Source organism: Molothrus ater, chromosome 1 (genome assembly GCF_012460135.2).
Source record: "Molothrus ater isolate BHLD 08-10-18 breed brown headed cowbird chromosome 1, BPBGC_Mater_1.1, whole genome shotgun sequence".
NCBI classification, from domain to species: domain Eukaryota; kingdom Metazoa; phylum Chordata; class Aves; order Passeriformes; family Icteridae; genus Molothrus; species Molothrus ater.
This window is the reverse complement of record NC_050478.2, coordinates 5,486,084-5,502,286: the sequence shown is the minus strand read 5'-3', so window position 1 is coordinate 5,502,286 and position 16,203 is coordinate 5,486,084. Positions and strand designations below refer to the sequence as shown.

At 49.0% G+C, this 16,203-nt stretch overlaps 1 protein-coding gene across 1 annotated transcript; it reads right to left on the bottom strand.

Annotated features, from left to right (window-relative positions):
* Positions 1-331: 331 nt before the first annotated feature.
* CSRNP1 (cysteine and serine rich nuclear protein 1) lies at positions 332-15,860 on the bottom strand. The gene is made up of 5 exons (XM_036378681.2): positions 15,727-15,860; positions 8,589-8,784; positions 6,043-6,302; positions 5,276-5,572; positions 332-4,221 (listed from the first exon to the last, which is right to left on the bottom strand). Exons 2-5 carry the CDS (start codon positions 8,758-8,760, stop codon positions 3,238-3,240), a joined length of 1,713 nt encoding a protein of 570 aa, XP_036234574.1. The 5' UTR covers positions 8,761-8,784; positions 15,727-15,860; the 3' UTR covers positions 332-3,237.
* Between the last annotated feature and the right edge of the window lie 343 nt (positions 15,861-16,203).

The window sequence follows — 16,203 nt, the reverse complement described above, 5'->3', positions numbered from 1 at the left end:
TATTTTTTCTGTTTTACTCCAGGGGCACAGGACCATGGTGATCCTTCTGCCCAGCTGCATCCTTCCAGGTCCCAGGGGGAGCACGGGGCAATGAGAAATGATTTGTAACCCAGGAGGGAAAGTGGTTTCCAGGGTTTCCCAAGATTTCTCCTTGGCGATGTGGATGCTGCCAAGACTGTTGTCTATCCCCCCCCTTAGGGACAAGCAGCCACCATCCACAAGGCAAAAAAGTTTGGGAAAACCACATCCCATGCACTGATTTTTTACTTTATTTAGAGAAAAGAGAAAAGGTTATTGTGTCACACAAAGGACATTAGTGAAGACACTGCTGTATTCAAACAAAATTCTTTTATTGAAAGTGTAATGGAAATTTCTTCATATTGCTTTGATGAAATGAGAGACAGCAGCTGTAGACAAATATGCTTTTTTTTTTATAAACAAATGCAAATGGATAAGGTAAAAATAAAGCATTTTTTTAACTTGTACCTTTAAGCAACATAATCACAATATATACACAAAGAAAGCTAAAATAAAGCTATGTTGAAACCAAAGTGTTTCAACCAATACATTAGATAATTACAGATTGTGTCAATAAATACCCAGTTTTTAAACTGTTTAACAGGCAACTTTTTACACAGATACCAAGAAGAAAAAAAAATTATATATTTACAATTCAGTGCCCTGGGGAAAAAAAAAAAGAGAAAAAAAATATTTTTTTTCTTTTTTGGCACCAACACAAATAAAAAGAATAAATTACTGAAAAAAAAAATCCACAAGGCAGGAGTCAATCCCAATCATTCATTTAAAAAAAGTGTGTGTGTGTGTATATATATATTTATATATAAAATATATAAATATATTTTATATATATAAATATATATATGCAGAGAAACCTAGGAATGTTACAAAATACATTAGTGCCAATAAATACAGAAGGCTACCAGACTTTCAACTGTCAGTATTTTGGATGCAGTCTGAAGGAACTGAAGGAACTACCACCTAGGAGATAACCGGAAAGGGGATTCTTCAGTCTAAAGAAACAATGACGACAATGAAAAATAATAATAAAAATAATAGTTATAATAATAACAATAATAATAATTATAATAATAGATATATCCAGGAAATCCTCCATCTGCCAGTAGTATTCCTACAGTCGCCCCGGGGGCGATGCCTTGCGGGAGGAAGCGGCAGCGAGCGCGGGCCCAGGACCCGCTCGTGGCCGTGGGGGGTCAGCTCCATTTCCAAGTTGACCGGCTCAATACCAGAGAAGATGTACAATTAAATAGCAATAATAAGGATTTTCTAAAAAAACAAACCCCAAGCAACCCACGTTTCGTACGCCAGAAGTTTCCTAAATTGCCGGCAGGTTTGCAGCGAGGCACCTGTCGAAGAGCAGGTATCCAAGAGCACCATCCCTGTGGTTGGGGATAGAAACAGTTCAGCCAATGGAAAAATCCTCAAATGCATGTTTCGGGGTTGGTTCCCTTGTCTGTGTGTCTCTGCACCCCCAGAAGTTTCCTCCAGCTGCTCCCAGGGCAGCAGAGCTGGGGACACCAGAACTGTCTCCTCGTCCTGTGCTGGTAATGCCAGGAATCACTCCCATCACCAAATTTTCCAAGGGGGAATTTAAAGTTGGTAGGTTTTAAATCCATTTTGCTTTTTCCATACCACTGGTGTAGGCACTTAGTGTATCACTGATGCACAGATTTTTTTTGTCCAGTTACATCTCATGGCCAAACAGTGTCTTGCTCTCAGACTGACTTAAATAGCAAAAGGCCAAGGCAGCCTCCAGTATCCTTCCTCAACACAAAGGTTCCTCTCATTTTAAAAACCAAAAGCCTTCAGTTTTTCAGCTTGGTCTTCAGGTCTTCAAAAACTGTACTCACAGGGTAAATAACCCAAAACATTTCATATCCATCTGTTTTGCTTGAATTACTTGATTCACCTATATAAAAATACAGTACAATCAGTGTAACCCACTGGATTTTGGAGCTGCGACATCCTTGGTGCTGGGGAGTCTTAAGGAGCACTTGCTGAGGAGCTTGAGCACTGTTGCTGTTTTGGCTTTGCTCTCCCAAAGCCCCCCACGAGGGCTGCCAAGGTCCTTACGGTTCCACCTCCCCACCACTGCTGACAGTTCCTCTGCATATTCAGGCACCATAACTGATGGGGAAAGATCTCATGGCCAAATCCCTAGGAAATTAAATAAATTATAAAATAATTTACAAAAAGGGCTTGGGTTTTGTTTCGTGCTAGTATTAATGTTACTTCTTAAATAGTTGAAGGTTTTGCTTGCTTTGCTCTCCACAGTGACATTATGGAGACCAAACACCATTCTCATGTCTATGACAAGGCTTGGAGAAACCAAGGGATGTTGCACGAACTCTTCCCTTGTCCCTCCTCTCCCACACCACTTCTGTTCAGTGTTTTTAGAAATGTGAAGTGAAGACCAAACAGCCAACATCATTCAGACTCAGAAAAACCAGGGTCATCTTCCTCTTGAAGACCTTATTGCCCTTCCAGGTCATCGACAAACCACAGTGCTATTCACGTACTACAGGTAGAAAATAAATAAATACAGATATATTATGCAAAAAAATATGATTGTACACATAATACATCTGAGGTATTACCAATTTAAATAAGGTTTCATGCTAGTTCAAGCTTCAGTGGCTAGTTAAATTCTGGAATTTGCAATAAATAGATGAAGAATGATTATGTATATAGTGTATGGATCTCTTCTGTAAACCTCGTCAGATTTAAACGTAAGAGTGTGTTGGGCCGACTCTTACGCAAACCACAAATTTTCACAATAAATACAGCTTCAAAAAGTTGCCTTAAAAAGTTCCTGCAACACTGAAACGTTTCTAGAAGGGGCTGTATGGACGACTGGCAACGTTAGCGAGGAGTTTTTCTCAACAGGTCTTTTCGTACAAAACACAAGGAAATTCTCATGTGAAAGTCTTTCTCCCTCCCTCCCTTCCCCACCCCGTCATGAAAGTTTAGAAATTTTTGCACAAACAGCGAGAGAACTGATTGTAGCTGCAGTATGTCAAAACGTCCATGTTGTATAAAGACCAAAAATAGTTAATTTGCTTAGAAAGTCTTCTGCTGTTGCTGTTTTTTCTTCCTTATATTTGAGTAGCACACCATCCTTTCAGTGAAAGTTTGCCTGTCCAACTGTTCCTCCGTTTTCCTTTCGGCATCAGTCCTTGCCTGAGCCACATCAGTGTTTCACACCTTCACTGTCTCCATCAGTGATGACTTGATGGCATCCTCCAAAAGTTGATTGTCTGTGAAAGGGGCTGGGGTTTCAGGGACGGATTCGGACAAACCAATGAGGGACTCCAAGAAACAGGAGCCCTGATCTCCGGCTTGCGGGAAGCCAGGGAAATTAGGCAACTGAAACTGTAACGCTGAGAAGTTATCCAGGTTCTCATACTCCTTTAAGGAGTTGTAAAGGGGTCCCAAGTTATAGTCCGAGAAGGACTGGAAGAAATCCAAGGAATCAGAGGAAAGGCTGAGGTCGGCGTAGCTCTTGGAGCAGGGCTCAGTGGAGGAGGGGGCGCAGCAGGACAGCCCATCGCACCTCCCGTGGGCTGCATCCTCCAGCAAACCCCCGCTGTCCTGGTTGGCATTCTCATCCAGGCACTCTGAGAGGTGGGACAAGTGGCCAGGGACAGGCTTGACCTCGCTGCCATGGTCCTCGATGAAGAAGTCGGTGGGATGGAAGCAGCTGAGGTCATCCTGGCCACGCCTGCTCTCCTCCTCGGCGTCCGAGTCGTTGAAGTGGAGGATGCGCGCCAAGCCGTCGTCGTCCACGTCCGACTGGGATTTGTCGGAGGGGAGGCTCTCGTAGGGCTCCTCCAGGTCCTCGCTGGGGTGGGAGGAGATGGAGGAGTCTGTCATGTCACTGCTGCAGCTGTTCTCCCCCAGGGCCTCCAGGTCGGGGCTGAACTGGAAGGCAGGCGCCAGCGGCACCGCGCGCTCCTCCAGCGAGCCCTTCCCTGCCGCGCATCCCAGCGCAGGGAGCCGCTCCCGGAAAGGGGGCTCGGCCTCTGCCACCTTCTCGCTGCTCTGCTGCTGCTTCTCCAGCTCCAGCTTCATGATGGTGTGGATGAAATGTGTCTGCACGCGGGCCTGGTTGAACTCGATCCTGCCCTCAGTGTTGCCACAGCCATCCTTGGTGCAGCCGCAGGGGAAGGAGGTGTGATCCATCTGGCAACAGGGAGAAGCAGAGAGGGAGGGTTAGGATTGAACCCAGTGGCATAAAACCAAAACTGCCCATGACTTGTCTGCCCTGAGAAACCAAGTAACAGCTGAGGGGTTTAAAGCAGGAAAGAAAAAAAAACCAAAACATCCTGCTCTTTTGAAGAGGTGTCATAAAAAGCTGGATTTCAGTACAAGTGAAGAAAAAAGATTCCAAAAACAAAAAGGTCTAAAAGGAGACATAAGGGAACAAAAGTGAGTTTTTTCTTTATTGCTGTTTAATAATTTCACTATCTGATCTGCAGCAGCCACTAGAGGGGAGCTGTGACACACACATGGAGCACCCGTGTGTGTGCACCCACCTCCGCCACCCCCAGCTTCCAAACACGGCACTGAGGGAGAAAGCAGCGCCCAGAATAGGGAATGAGGCTCCCTAAATACAGCTGGGCAGGCACCTGCAAAAAATACCCTGAAAAATATAACTCACTAATTGAATAGAGGGGGATTATCCCACTGTGCAGGTGGCCTGCACAGCTCCACTGTGGGCTGACGCTCAGCTGACACTCCCACGTTCGCCTGAGCGCGCTGGGATTTGTGACACACACCAGAAGTAAAAGGAATTAAAAATAAAACCTGGGGGAGGGGGAGAAAGCGCAGCCTCGTGTGAGGAGCAAGGAGCTCTTCCTTGCAGACATTCCCACGTGGCCCAACAGGAGATCAAGCAGGTATGGATCTCGTGGGAATGCAAAGCAGGGACATTCTCATTGCAGTGTGGGGATGGCTGAGTGTGTGATTTGGGAAGAGAACACTTTCAAGCAGTGCCTGCCTTGCAGCCTGAGGGATGCTCCAAGAGCTTTCCTCACCTCCAAGAGCCGGTGGGAGCAGATGGATTTACAGGCTGCTCCAGCTCTGTCCAAAGATTCCAAAAAACAAAAAGCAAAACAAAATGGTCCAAAAAGAGACATAAGGGAGCAAAAGTACATTTTTTCTTGCTCACACCCCCCCTGCTCTAACGCACAGCTGGAGCCATAGCATCCCTCCATGCCCAGAGGTGAGGCTGTACCTGACATTTAATGCCTGCCAAGCTGCAGCTGCAGGTCTCAGGGTCGCAGACCTCGCGGCAGTCGCAGCCGCAGTCCTCCCGGGACAGGCGGATGTTGTGCAGCTCCCGCTTCTCCTCCTTGTCGATCTTCTTGACGCCCACAGCCTTCAGCAGCGCCCGCCTCTTCTTGGCGGGGTAGGGCTGCAGGAAGAAGCCATCCTCCAGGTCCACGTTGCTGACGTCGATGTCGTCGTCGGAGATGTCCTCGATGGTGAGCTGGTTGGCCTCTTCTGACTCCTTGGTGCCGTTCATGGTTAGCTGAGGGCAGAACATGGACAAAGCCTTAGGGGATTGTTTGGGACTCAGAGCCATTGGAACCCCCAGGTGAGGGGAAACAAGGAAGGAATGAGCTCTCCCCCATGGTGGCCAACCTCAGGATCAACATCTAAGTCAGAGCCCACAAAGACCTGACTGGAGATGTGTCCTGGGATATCAAGTATCTAAACCAGAAATGAAAAGACTTTGGGAGACACCAAAAAGAGTCTCAAGTGGATTCCAGAACAGAGAGGTACTACCAAAAGAGCAAAAATGTCTTCTGTGTCTTTTCACTTTTCTAAGGAGGAGAACTAAATTAAAGTCCCCCCACTGGAGCCTGTGTTTTTTGGAGACCCAAACTGAGAGCTAAGGATTGATGCTCCCAGGTCTCAGAGGCTCTTGCTAAAAACTGGCCAATTAACCAACAGCATCCACCAGCTCCTCATCAACCCAGCCCCACGCTCCTCACTCACTTTCCATTTCAACGCTTCCAACTTCTCCTCTTTCAATTTCTCTTCGAGCTTGCCCCGACGGACGTTCTCCTGCTCCTTTGAAAACTCTGCCAGCGTGAACTGGCGGGAGGAGCTGTGTTTGCTCACCATGCCCAGGGTACAGCCCCCACGGCTGGGCACGCTCGTGAAGCCCTGGCAGCGTGGGAAGTAAAACACAGTGACCCGGTCAAACTCCACATTGTTCTTCTTTAGTCGCTTGGATTTCTTCAGGATTGACGTGGCTAAAAAGGGGAGAATCAAAAAAAAAAAGAAAAAGCACTAAGCCATGCTGCAGATGGAATAGAAATATTACAAACAGGCAGGATTTGTAATTACTCTCTCAACAGAAAAACACTGGGATAGAGCTACAACATTGCTTGGTGGTGTTTTAGGAGCTAACACTTCAGAGGTGGGATGAGGATGGAGAGGAAGCTGAGCCAAGCTCTGCTGCATCAGAGTCAATGATGAGATTCACCCTAAGAGGTGGCTGCTGCTTCTCCTTCCTGCTTGACTTACCCCAGGAACATCCATTTGCTTATTCTTCACGTGTGGCAGAGCATAATGAACAAGCAACCAGCCATCCTACACATCTGTCTCTCTAAATCCACTCTGCCCCATGCTCAGGAGCCCCTGGTCTGCTCCTGGGATGCCAGGGCATTGCTATTCCTGGTGCTTCATGGCTCCAACTTCTGTGGCAGGGCAGAAAACAGCCCAAATTGTTGTTTTTTCTGGTACTTCCTTTCACCATCCACTGGGAGGAACTCTGAATCTATGGTTTATTCTCAAGAGACTCATTTGAGAGCAGCTGCAAAGATGTTAATCTTTGTGCAGGTGATGCCTGGGTAAACACGGCAAAACATGACTCTGGTTTATCTTAAACTGCTGAAACATGCTACACATCACTTAGAGCAGAGCCTCTCCAGAGATACCTGGCCCTGCACAGCTGCACATGCAAACACAGCAGATGCAGGGGGACTAATTAGTCAGGGCAGGTTCAGAGTCAGTGAGTTTCCACGAGTGTGGCCTGCCAAGAAAGTAAAGCCAGGCCCAGCCGTGTGAGGGTGGCAGGAACAAGAGCCAGCTACACCCAAATTTCTGGTGGGGAGGCATTTCTGGTCCCATTCTCTGCTAGTGCAGGGGTGCTTTGGTTGGAAAAAAATAACCCAGAAGGGGTGGGTGACTGCTGCAGAGCTGGGATCAAGCCCTGCTCTTTGGGAGGCAGAGCCACAAGCAGCCCTGCAGTGGGATCCAAGGAAAAGACTGCAACAACCCGAGGGGCTCAGCTGGCTTGGTGGGCCCCAAAGGCTGTGAAAGTGCAAGACTGGACAGTTAACTGCACCCACATTTCACAGGTCTCACTTGCCAAAATATAGTGTTTCGGTTTCATGTGGAAAAAAAAAAAAAAGATAAAAAAGAAGTGTTCACCCAGCTGTGTCAGCAGCTTCTGCTCAATAGCTGGGGGTTCACACTGGGCCCTGCAGTCACTCTGATCGTATCTTTGCACTGTGAGTTGCATTTTCACAATAACCTTGACTCAATCTCCTAAAACACGAGCTCTTTATCAGAAGGCAAGTTAACCACCACGATCATCTATCGGCCGAGCTGCTGCACTTTGGCATTTGCTTCTCTCTCCCTGCACCCCTCCTCTGAAATTGTTTTCCCATTCCTGACCCTTTTCCAATTGAGCCAGAGAGTACAAAAAGTTCATTGTTTTGTCACAAAACCTGGGAAGACAAGCAAGAATGAGACTCTTTATTATTACAAGACTTCTAAAGCCTTTTCAGACCACTGCGTGTTTGTGTATGTCTGCTAAGTGGACCTTAACTGCTATATACAGTGGGTGTTCAGTATAATTTACTAGGTTGGACTATTTCTCCTCCATGAAGATGTTCTTCTATTGTACTTTTTATTTTTCCCTTCACACGGCAGATAAAGGGCTTTACAACACTGCCTTCTGTGTGTTTTCCTAAAAGCTCTCAAAACTTACATTGCTGGGAAAACAAAATAGCTTTTATCTGTACTAGCAGCTCAGGCAATGTCAAACGTGTCATGTTCTTTGGCAAAGTACCCAATTTACGTAGGAAACAAGTTCTGAAATGGTAATTACGTTACTGGTTAATCATTTTTTAAAAAGAGCATTACAGGCCTTCACTGTCTGATTAGGTTTTGCCTGTGAAACAGCTTGACAGGGAATTGAGGGATGGTGGGATGGTCCAGCAGCACAGGCTTGGAGGCACCCACATGCTTTTGTGCACACCCATCCTTGGGTTTCTATTCCTGCAAACCTGGACTTCAGCAAAAATATTCCAAAGGAATTATAAATACTGGAAGGAAGGGCTGAGGAAGACCACTGTGAGGTGGATGGATGATTATAAACCAGTGTCATGACAGGTAGCAGGTGCCACAATCACTTCCAGCCATAAAGGTGTGTGCCCCAAGGGGGTCTCTGTGTGGTGGTGACCCACCAGCACCCTACAAAAAACCCATGCAGAGGCGTGGCTGATCCTGGGAAAGCCAGAGCTACTCACGGGTGAAGCTGGACATTAAGGCAGAGCTGGGCTTGGGCTCTCCACGGGAATTCTCCTCATCAGTGTCCCAGCCTGAGGATGCTGAGGAGGAGAGGGGGGAGCAGGAGGAGGAGGAGCAGTAGGTGCTGTCATCTCCCAGCTCTTCATACTTCCTTTTCAATACTCCGCTCATGGTGACGCCGTTTTTGTCATATAACTGGAAAACAAAGGGAAAAAAACCAACATGAGGCCAGGGAAATTTTAGCAGTTTCTGGTGAAGAGCAGGACAGCTGTAACCCCCAGCAAGGCTTCCCCATCAGCTCCATTTGGCAATGCAGATGTGATTCCCAAAAAGTGCTGCCCCTAAAACACCTCATCTCACTACACTCGCTGTGCTCACCTGTGAATTTCTCTCCCATTTCACAACACTGCAGAAGGAACTGACTATCCCAGACAACAAACTGTCCAGAAACCAATCCCATCAACACAAATGTCATCAAACAGTAAGTATTACATTTTGCTTACTAATTCTTTTATGTTCACTCCTCACCCAGATCGCTTTCTATGCAGTTACAGCTTTAACGTCTTGCTAATTACAAAAATAAGCCAGTTTGCAGAAAACAATCTGTTGGCATGATTTACTTGCTACAGCCCCCCGGGGAAACAGACTTATTAAATGAAGCACTGAAATACAAATATATCAACTGTGAAGAACAGCCCTTCTCCTCACGGTGCCTTTCATAGTCAGTCCCCCATTCAATAAGCTATTCTTGTTTAGGCTGGGTTATGTATCAAGCATAGAAGCAATTAAAAACAACGCAGCTAATTAAAAACAAAGGAGCTCTGTACTTGCCTAGATTCCTAAATTTCCTGCATGCTTTGCCCTTGCTCATCTTAAGGAAAAAAAAAATAAAAGAAAGCCAAAAATAACTGTGTTGCATCTTTTAAAGTTTGCTTTTATAAAGTCTGTGCAAATTTGGGAGATGAAAAAAGAAAACACGAAAGCCTTTGCCTACAGTATGTTTGGGCAATGCTCTCAGGCACAGGGTGGGATTCTTGGGGTGGTCCTGTGTATGGCCAGGAGCTGGGACTTGATGATCCTTGTAGGTCCCTTCAGCTCAGGATATTCTATGATTCTAATGGACATCAGCACCCACTCAGCCTGGGGCGCACTGATGATGGATCATTCCACCTTTGAGACTCTGGCAACACCACCCCAGCTCCCCCTGCTCCTGCAGGAGCCACTGCCAGCTTATTTGGGAGCCAGTGAGCCATCCCCAGAGCTGAGAGCCAGGCTGCTGCCTGAGGGGTGGCTTGCTCTGACCCCATCCCTCCAGGCTGTAAAGCACAACCATGGTGGGAGGGATGCAGCCCCAGCCCAGGAACTCCAAGGAGGGGAGAGGCCCGGCAATGTGCGATGCTAACAGCCACCCCATAATACACAAAAGCTAAAGCATCCCTAGAATTTGGATAACCTGGGACAGTAGAGAGCCCTGGGATGGTGGCAGTGCAGATACAGGGGTGCCAGACACCCAGTCCACATCCCCTCCCACCACACGAAACTTCTCCATTCCTTGCAACCCAAACACTTTCTCACCCCGCTTTACATGTCTGAAGTTAATTTAAGTCTCTGAAAAAGAAAAAAAAAACAAAAAACCTGCCCTTCTGACAGACCAGACACCACACCAGAGGCAGAACCTCCCCACCATGGGATTTTCAGTGTCCCGACAGCACCAAGCAGTATCACGTGGCAGGACTGGAGCACACAGCTCCTTCCAAGTCCTGCACCAACCCTCCCTAATTATGTTTACCACCAGCTTCCCAGGAGACAATAGTCACCTTAAAGGTCAAAAATGTCCCTGGCTGAAGCACTTCCCTGGCCTGGAGGAGTTAATCATTGGCTGCAAGGTGTGCTTACAGGGCCCGCACGTCCCCCTGAACCTGGGGAGAAGTGATCCCTCCATCCCTCCTCCTCCTCCTCAACAGACCTGGAGCTGCAGGTGGTTTTGCCACAGAGGGGTTGTTGTTTTTTTGGCCCTAATCCAAAATAGATGCAGAGAAGGTGGATTTGGCCACCCTCCAGCCCCAGCAGCACATGTCCTACCCAACACCTGGATTAACCCCTTCCCTGTCTGCTCCATGGCAAAGTTGAGCTCGCAGGTGGCCACAAACCAAATAACAAACTTTTTATTTGCCTTATTTTTGTGTATGTGCCTCCTGCTCTGTCTCATGTTTGCTTTAAGAAGCAACCAGGAACAAAGAAATTCTCCAAATCCATGGCAGGGGTGCAAATCAAAGCCTGGGCAGCTTTTTGTTTGCAGACCCCACTGTCTACCTGGAATGGGCAAAAACTTTGCAAAAAAAATATCCCACATGTGGCTTGAAAGAGCATCAGCTCGTGCTGCAGAGAGAATGCTCCACAGGACAGTGAGGGATGACAGTGAGGGATGCCACTCTAGCCAAGGGAGGGAGAAACCAGCTCCCTAAAATGCCTGTAGGACACATTTCCAAGAGCAAACACCCTCAGAGATGCGATGCTGACCACATCCATGTCCCATGGGAGACACTGGAGGCTGCTGGAGCAGCCAAGGCCACGCTGCTGAGACAGGGATAACTCCCAGGGTTGGACCAAAGATGCAGCAGCCCTGATGCTCAGGTCACCAGCCAACCCAACAGCCCAACAGGGGCTGCACCACATCCCCCCAGACCAACCCCAGAGGGAAACCAGAGCGCTCTCCTGCAGCCAGAGAACCCAGCTAACACAAACACCAAGCCAGAGCCAAGGCAAGCTGTGCATAAGATGGTGCAATTCTATTTATTTATTTTTAAAATACTATCGCCAGCCAGGAGGATGAAGGGAGGTTTGTGCAGCTCCCCATCTATGAGAATGAGCCAAATGGATAGGGGGAAAAAACCACTTTTGGCATGCTGGCTTCTTCAAGACACCTATTGTTTTGTTAATGCAAAGGAGGCGTTGTGCAAACAGGATTCTCAGCTAATGGGAAAAAGCTGGTGAACCTGCTGCCCACCAGCCAAAATATAGTGATTTTCTCCTGTTACACCTTCCCCCTCATTGCTGATTTATGGCTATGATGTTTTCCAAGCCAAATTTTCAAATCCTTCTCAGGAGAGACATAGTAGAGCTTCACCCATCAGTGTCTGTTTCTACCCTACCCCAAAAAATCCTCCAGATGGGCATTTTACTGTCAAAGCCAGGGTGAGCCTCTGCTCCCCTCCTTGCCCTGGCATGTGGAGACAGAATTCACACCAGCAGTTTAGATGCTGCCTTTAAAGCCATGTCACCAAGGCCACTGGCCACTCAGCCAAAAAAGCCCAGAGGCCCATTCAGACACAATGAGGATATTTTAATTGCAGTAATTTTGCAAGGAACCTTAAACCCATAGCAGTGTCTTAAAAGCAAGTCCCAAAAATGTCCACAGCAGCATGGAAAAAAATAAATATCTATATCTGAGTTTGCCATTGCAAATCTCTGCAGGCACCATGGAGTGCAGGATTTTACCACCTTCTCTTTTTTTTTTTTTTTTTTTTTTACATAACCTGAAATAAAATAATCCTATCTTCCTTTCAGTTGCCAAAAAAGACATTCTGTTCTTGGCTAAGACTTCTTACTCATCTATTTTACTGAAAACAGCTTTTGGAACAAGTACATAATGCAATGGATCAAACCCGCAGGAATTCCTCTCTGGCACCAGAACTCCCACTATCCTGGGAATACTTTCTAACAAATATTTAGCCCAGATGTGCATTCCTTTCTTTCTCTCTCCCTCCTTTTTTTTTTTTTTTCTTTTTTTTTTTTTAAAAAAGCATTAAAGTTTGGGTGGGGGGAATAGGAGGGGGCAGTCCAGTTGGGGGGGAAGGGAATCCAATCTGCAAAGTCCCATTTCTGGCACCCAACAAGTTGCAGGGTAAAGCCCTAATACACTGGAATGCAAGGAATTAATGTTTTAACTATCCTCCTCTTGGACGACGTCTCAACAGTAAATATTTCGAGTAATTTAGATTTAAGAAGGTTTGGCATTTGTTTAGCCAAGTGCAGAGGAAGGCAACTAAAAACCCCTACCAGTGTCCAGTCTCCAGGAGACTGCACAAAGAGGCTTTGGGCAGAATTAGGAGAAGGAGATGTTTCAGTGCTGTGTTTTGGGGCTGTAGATGTGCTTTGAAGCGTCAGGCGATCGCAGCAGCGCAAGCAAAGCAAAGGAAACTCCTCACAGCGACTCCAGCAGCTGCCTTTGCTTGTGCCACAATTCCCATGGCATTGCAGGAGAACACCCAGGAGCAAGAATATTTCAGATTTTGGGGGGTTGGTTGGTCGCTGGAGCATCCTAAAGAACGGAAGGATCCCGATCTGTGCATGAGTTATTGAGAGCAAAGTTTCTTTTGCCAAATGATTCAGGGAACACCAAGGAAACAACAATCCCTCCGACCCCCCCAAAAAACTCAGCACAGTGCACAAAAGTATTTGTTTCCCGGTGACTTTTTGAGCTGGTTTGCTGACTTTAAAGCTCAGGAAGACAAAGTGGCATTTTGCATCGCAGGAGGGCAAAGCGGATTTATTGCAGAGCACACCGAGGTGGATGGACTGTTCCCAGCACACCGGGGCGCTGGGAGCGAGTTCAGGACCGCGCTGAGCCGTGAGTCAGAGCGGCTCCCGCTCCCTCCCCCGGAGCCGCAGTGGCTGTGCAGGTCTAGCAGGAGTAAATATTAGTTTAAAAAACACCACCGCATATTTTAGCCAGGTACGGCTCCGAGGGCAGCTCGTGGAGCAGCGCTGGGGGAGTTGCCGGGGTTGGTGTTTGTTTGCACGCCGCCGTTTCTTGCGGGCAAAGAGATCTCGGTGTGAGAATCCCCCAAAAAGTGCTGCGGAGCTGAGCTTGCCGCTCAGCAATCCCAGAAATCTGATGTCTAACAGCAGCGGTGAGCCCAGCAACACCTCAGGGTTATTTAATAATCGCCACACTATCAGCACTGATTCATTGCTCAATCATTTAACTATTTTAATTCTTTACATATTTACTTAAGTGGTTTCCCCTGTGCCGCCGTGACAGCCTCCCGATGACAGCACTTCCCAATTTCGGGGCTGACTGGAGCCAAGGGGAGCGGGATCATCCCACCAGGAGCCTCCAGGGGACAGTCCCACGCGTGTTCCCAGCCACATAAAGCTGTGCTTTCCAGTTCAGACCAGATTATTTTCACCCAGCTGGGTCTAAGGTTTCATAACCTTGCTCCGGTTAAAAATAGCCTCTGCCTACTATGCAACAGCAAAACCCAAAGTACGTCGTGCTGCGGAGTGGGAGCATGAATCAGTCCGTAGCACCACGAGTTTATGCTCCTGTCAGAGACTGAGCAGGCAAAACACCTTCCCCGGAAGGAGAAGCAGAAGTGTTTACTCCATCTCCTAATTTTTGGAAGGCCACAAAGAAAAAAAAAAAAAAGAAATAAAAGAAAAAGAAAAGAAAAAAAAAAAAGGCTTGTCAGATTTTTCTACCAAGCCCTTACTTCTTGCTGACAGCTTGAAAGGTAAATAAGAGATTTCAGCAAATACATTAAAGGTTATCTGACACGGCCCAAAATGAAAGGAGGTTCGGATGTACTCGGCGCAGATTGTGCTGTAACAAACAGGAAAACAGCGAAGTGTGCTTTGTCTAGGAAAATCCTCTATTTGATCACACCTCATGAATAATTCACACCAGGTTTCCATATTTGTCCTCCTGTAGGTACACGCTGTGCAGTTACCTTCCCTGCTATATATACGCACGCATTTCCTGCGCTGAATTATTAAAGCCTTTGCCGGGAGCTGCGGAGTCTCTCCGGGAGGAGAACAAACCCAACCATCCTGAAAATAACCCCGCCCCCCCACCACCACACACACACACACACCTTGACGGGCTACCTCTGCAAACTGCTCAGCAGAGCAAAACTAAAATCATTATCATGAAAAAAAAATAAAGTAATAAAATCAATTAATAATTGGTGATCAATTCCTGATAACAAATGATAAGACTTGACCTGGCAGTGCTGGGTTAAGGGTTGGACTCGGGGATTTTAGAGGGCTTTTCCAGCCTTTAAGGATTCCCTCATTCTGTGACTTCGAGGTTCGTAAACGGCCGCGAGGGTTTTCCCTCCATCCATCCCACCCAGGCGTTGGCATTCCAGGCGTTAGTAAGGCTGAGCTGCTTTAGGAAAGGGCTGTCCCTGTGTGTCAGTCTCTTCCTACAGCGACATTATGTAACTCGGAGGTGACAGACACTTTTGAGGATGCCGGTGGTAGAGGAGGGAGTGGGGGGGAGCAGGCAAAAAAAAAAAAAAATTATAAAAAACTGAGAAAACTTAGTACTCGGGGGCGGGAGGCAGGGTATCCTTTTTTTTTTTTTTTAATTTTATTTTTTTCCCTCCTTTTTTTCAGGTGGGCTGTAAAAGCCGCGATGTCTTATTTCGGGAGGCGGGGGGTGTGGGGGGTGCCCCGCTCCGTCTGTCCGCCCGTCGGTCCCTCCGTGCGCCCGTCGGTAGGTGTTGCTGTAGCGACGGGAAAGCATCCCCAGCCGGGCGGATTTGGGGAAGAGCGAGCCGGCAAGGCTCCCCCCAACCCCCTCCCCAACCTTTCTCTCAACATCAAAAAATTGGAACCGCGGCCGCGGCGATGGAGCGGAGCCTGGACTTACCGGGGGCAGGGGTGAGAAGGGAACTCTGCGCTACTCCTAACAAATAGTATAAAGCTGCTCGGGTGTCCGTAGGGCAGAGTGCGGGGGGCCGGCTCGGGGGCGCAGCAAACCCGCAGCCCTTCCCCCGAGGAAGGAACGCGGTCCCGCTGCCCCGGCGGCTCCCGGAGCTCCCCGGCGGCTCAGCCCCAGCCGCAGCCCCGCCGGGCACAGCAGCGCGGCCAGACGGCGCCGGGGCGGCGCGACCGCCGGCAGCGGGCGGCGGGCACCGGCAGCGACCCCCGGCACAGCCGGCGGGACGGCTCCGAGCCGGGAACCGGCGGCCGAACCCCGCGCTGGGCAGGCACCGAGCGGACCCCGCAATCGCAGCCCTCGGTGGTAAAACGCGAGCCTCCCCCTCGCCGCCCACGCCGGCTCCCCCATCCCCATCCCCATCCCAATCCCCATCCCCATCCCGGCGCCGCTGCCCGCCCGGTCCCTACCTGCGGCGGCGGTGGCGGCTCCGGCTGCAGCGGCGGTGCCTGGCGCGGCGCCTCCCGCTCCGCTGCCGGGGCCGGGCCGGGCTGCGCCGCCCCGCGCTGCCCTTTTCCGTCAGTGGAAAACTCCGGGCTCTGACGCAGGCGGTGACAGGAGCGGGGCCGGCCGGCCCGCCCGGCTTCCTGCCCCCGCCGGGCGGGGCGCTGAGTCAGGAGCGGCGGGAGGCACCGCCCCGCATCGCTCCGCACCGCCCCGCATCTCTCTGTACCGCCCCGCATCGCTCCGAACCGCCCCGCATCTCTCTGTACCGCCCCGCATCTCCCCGCACCGCCCCGCACCGCCCCGCATCGCCCTGAATCTCCCCGAACCGCCCCGCATCTCTCCGCATCTTTCCACATCCCCCCGCACCGCTGCGGGTCCCACGGGGGACCTGCGTCCCACAAGAGATTGAGGAGCCAGAAGGGACAGCGTGGACCCCAAAG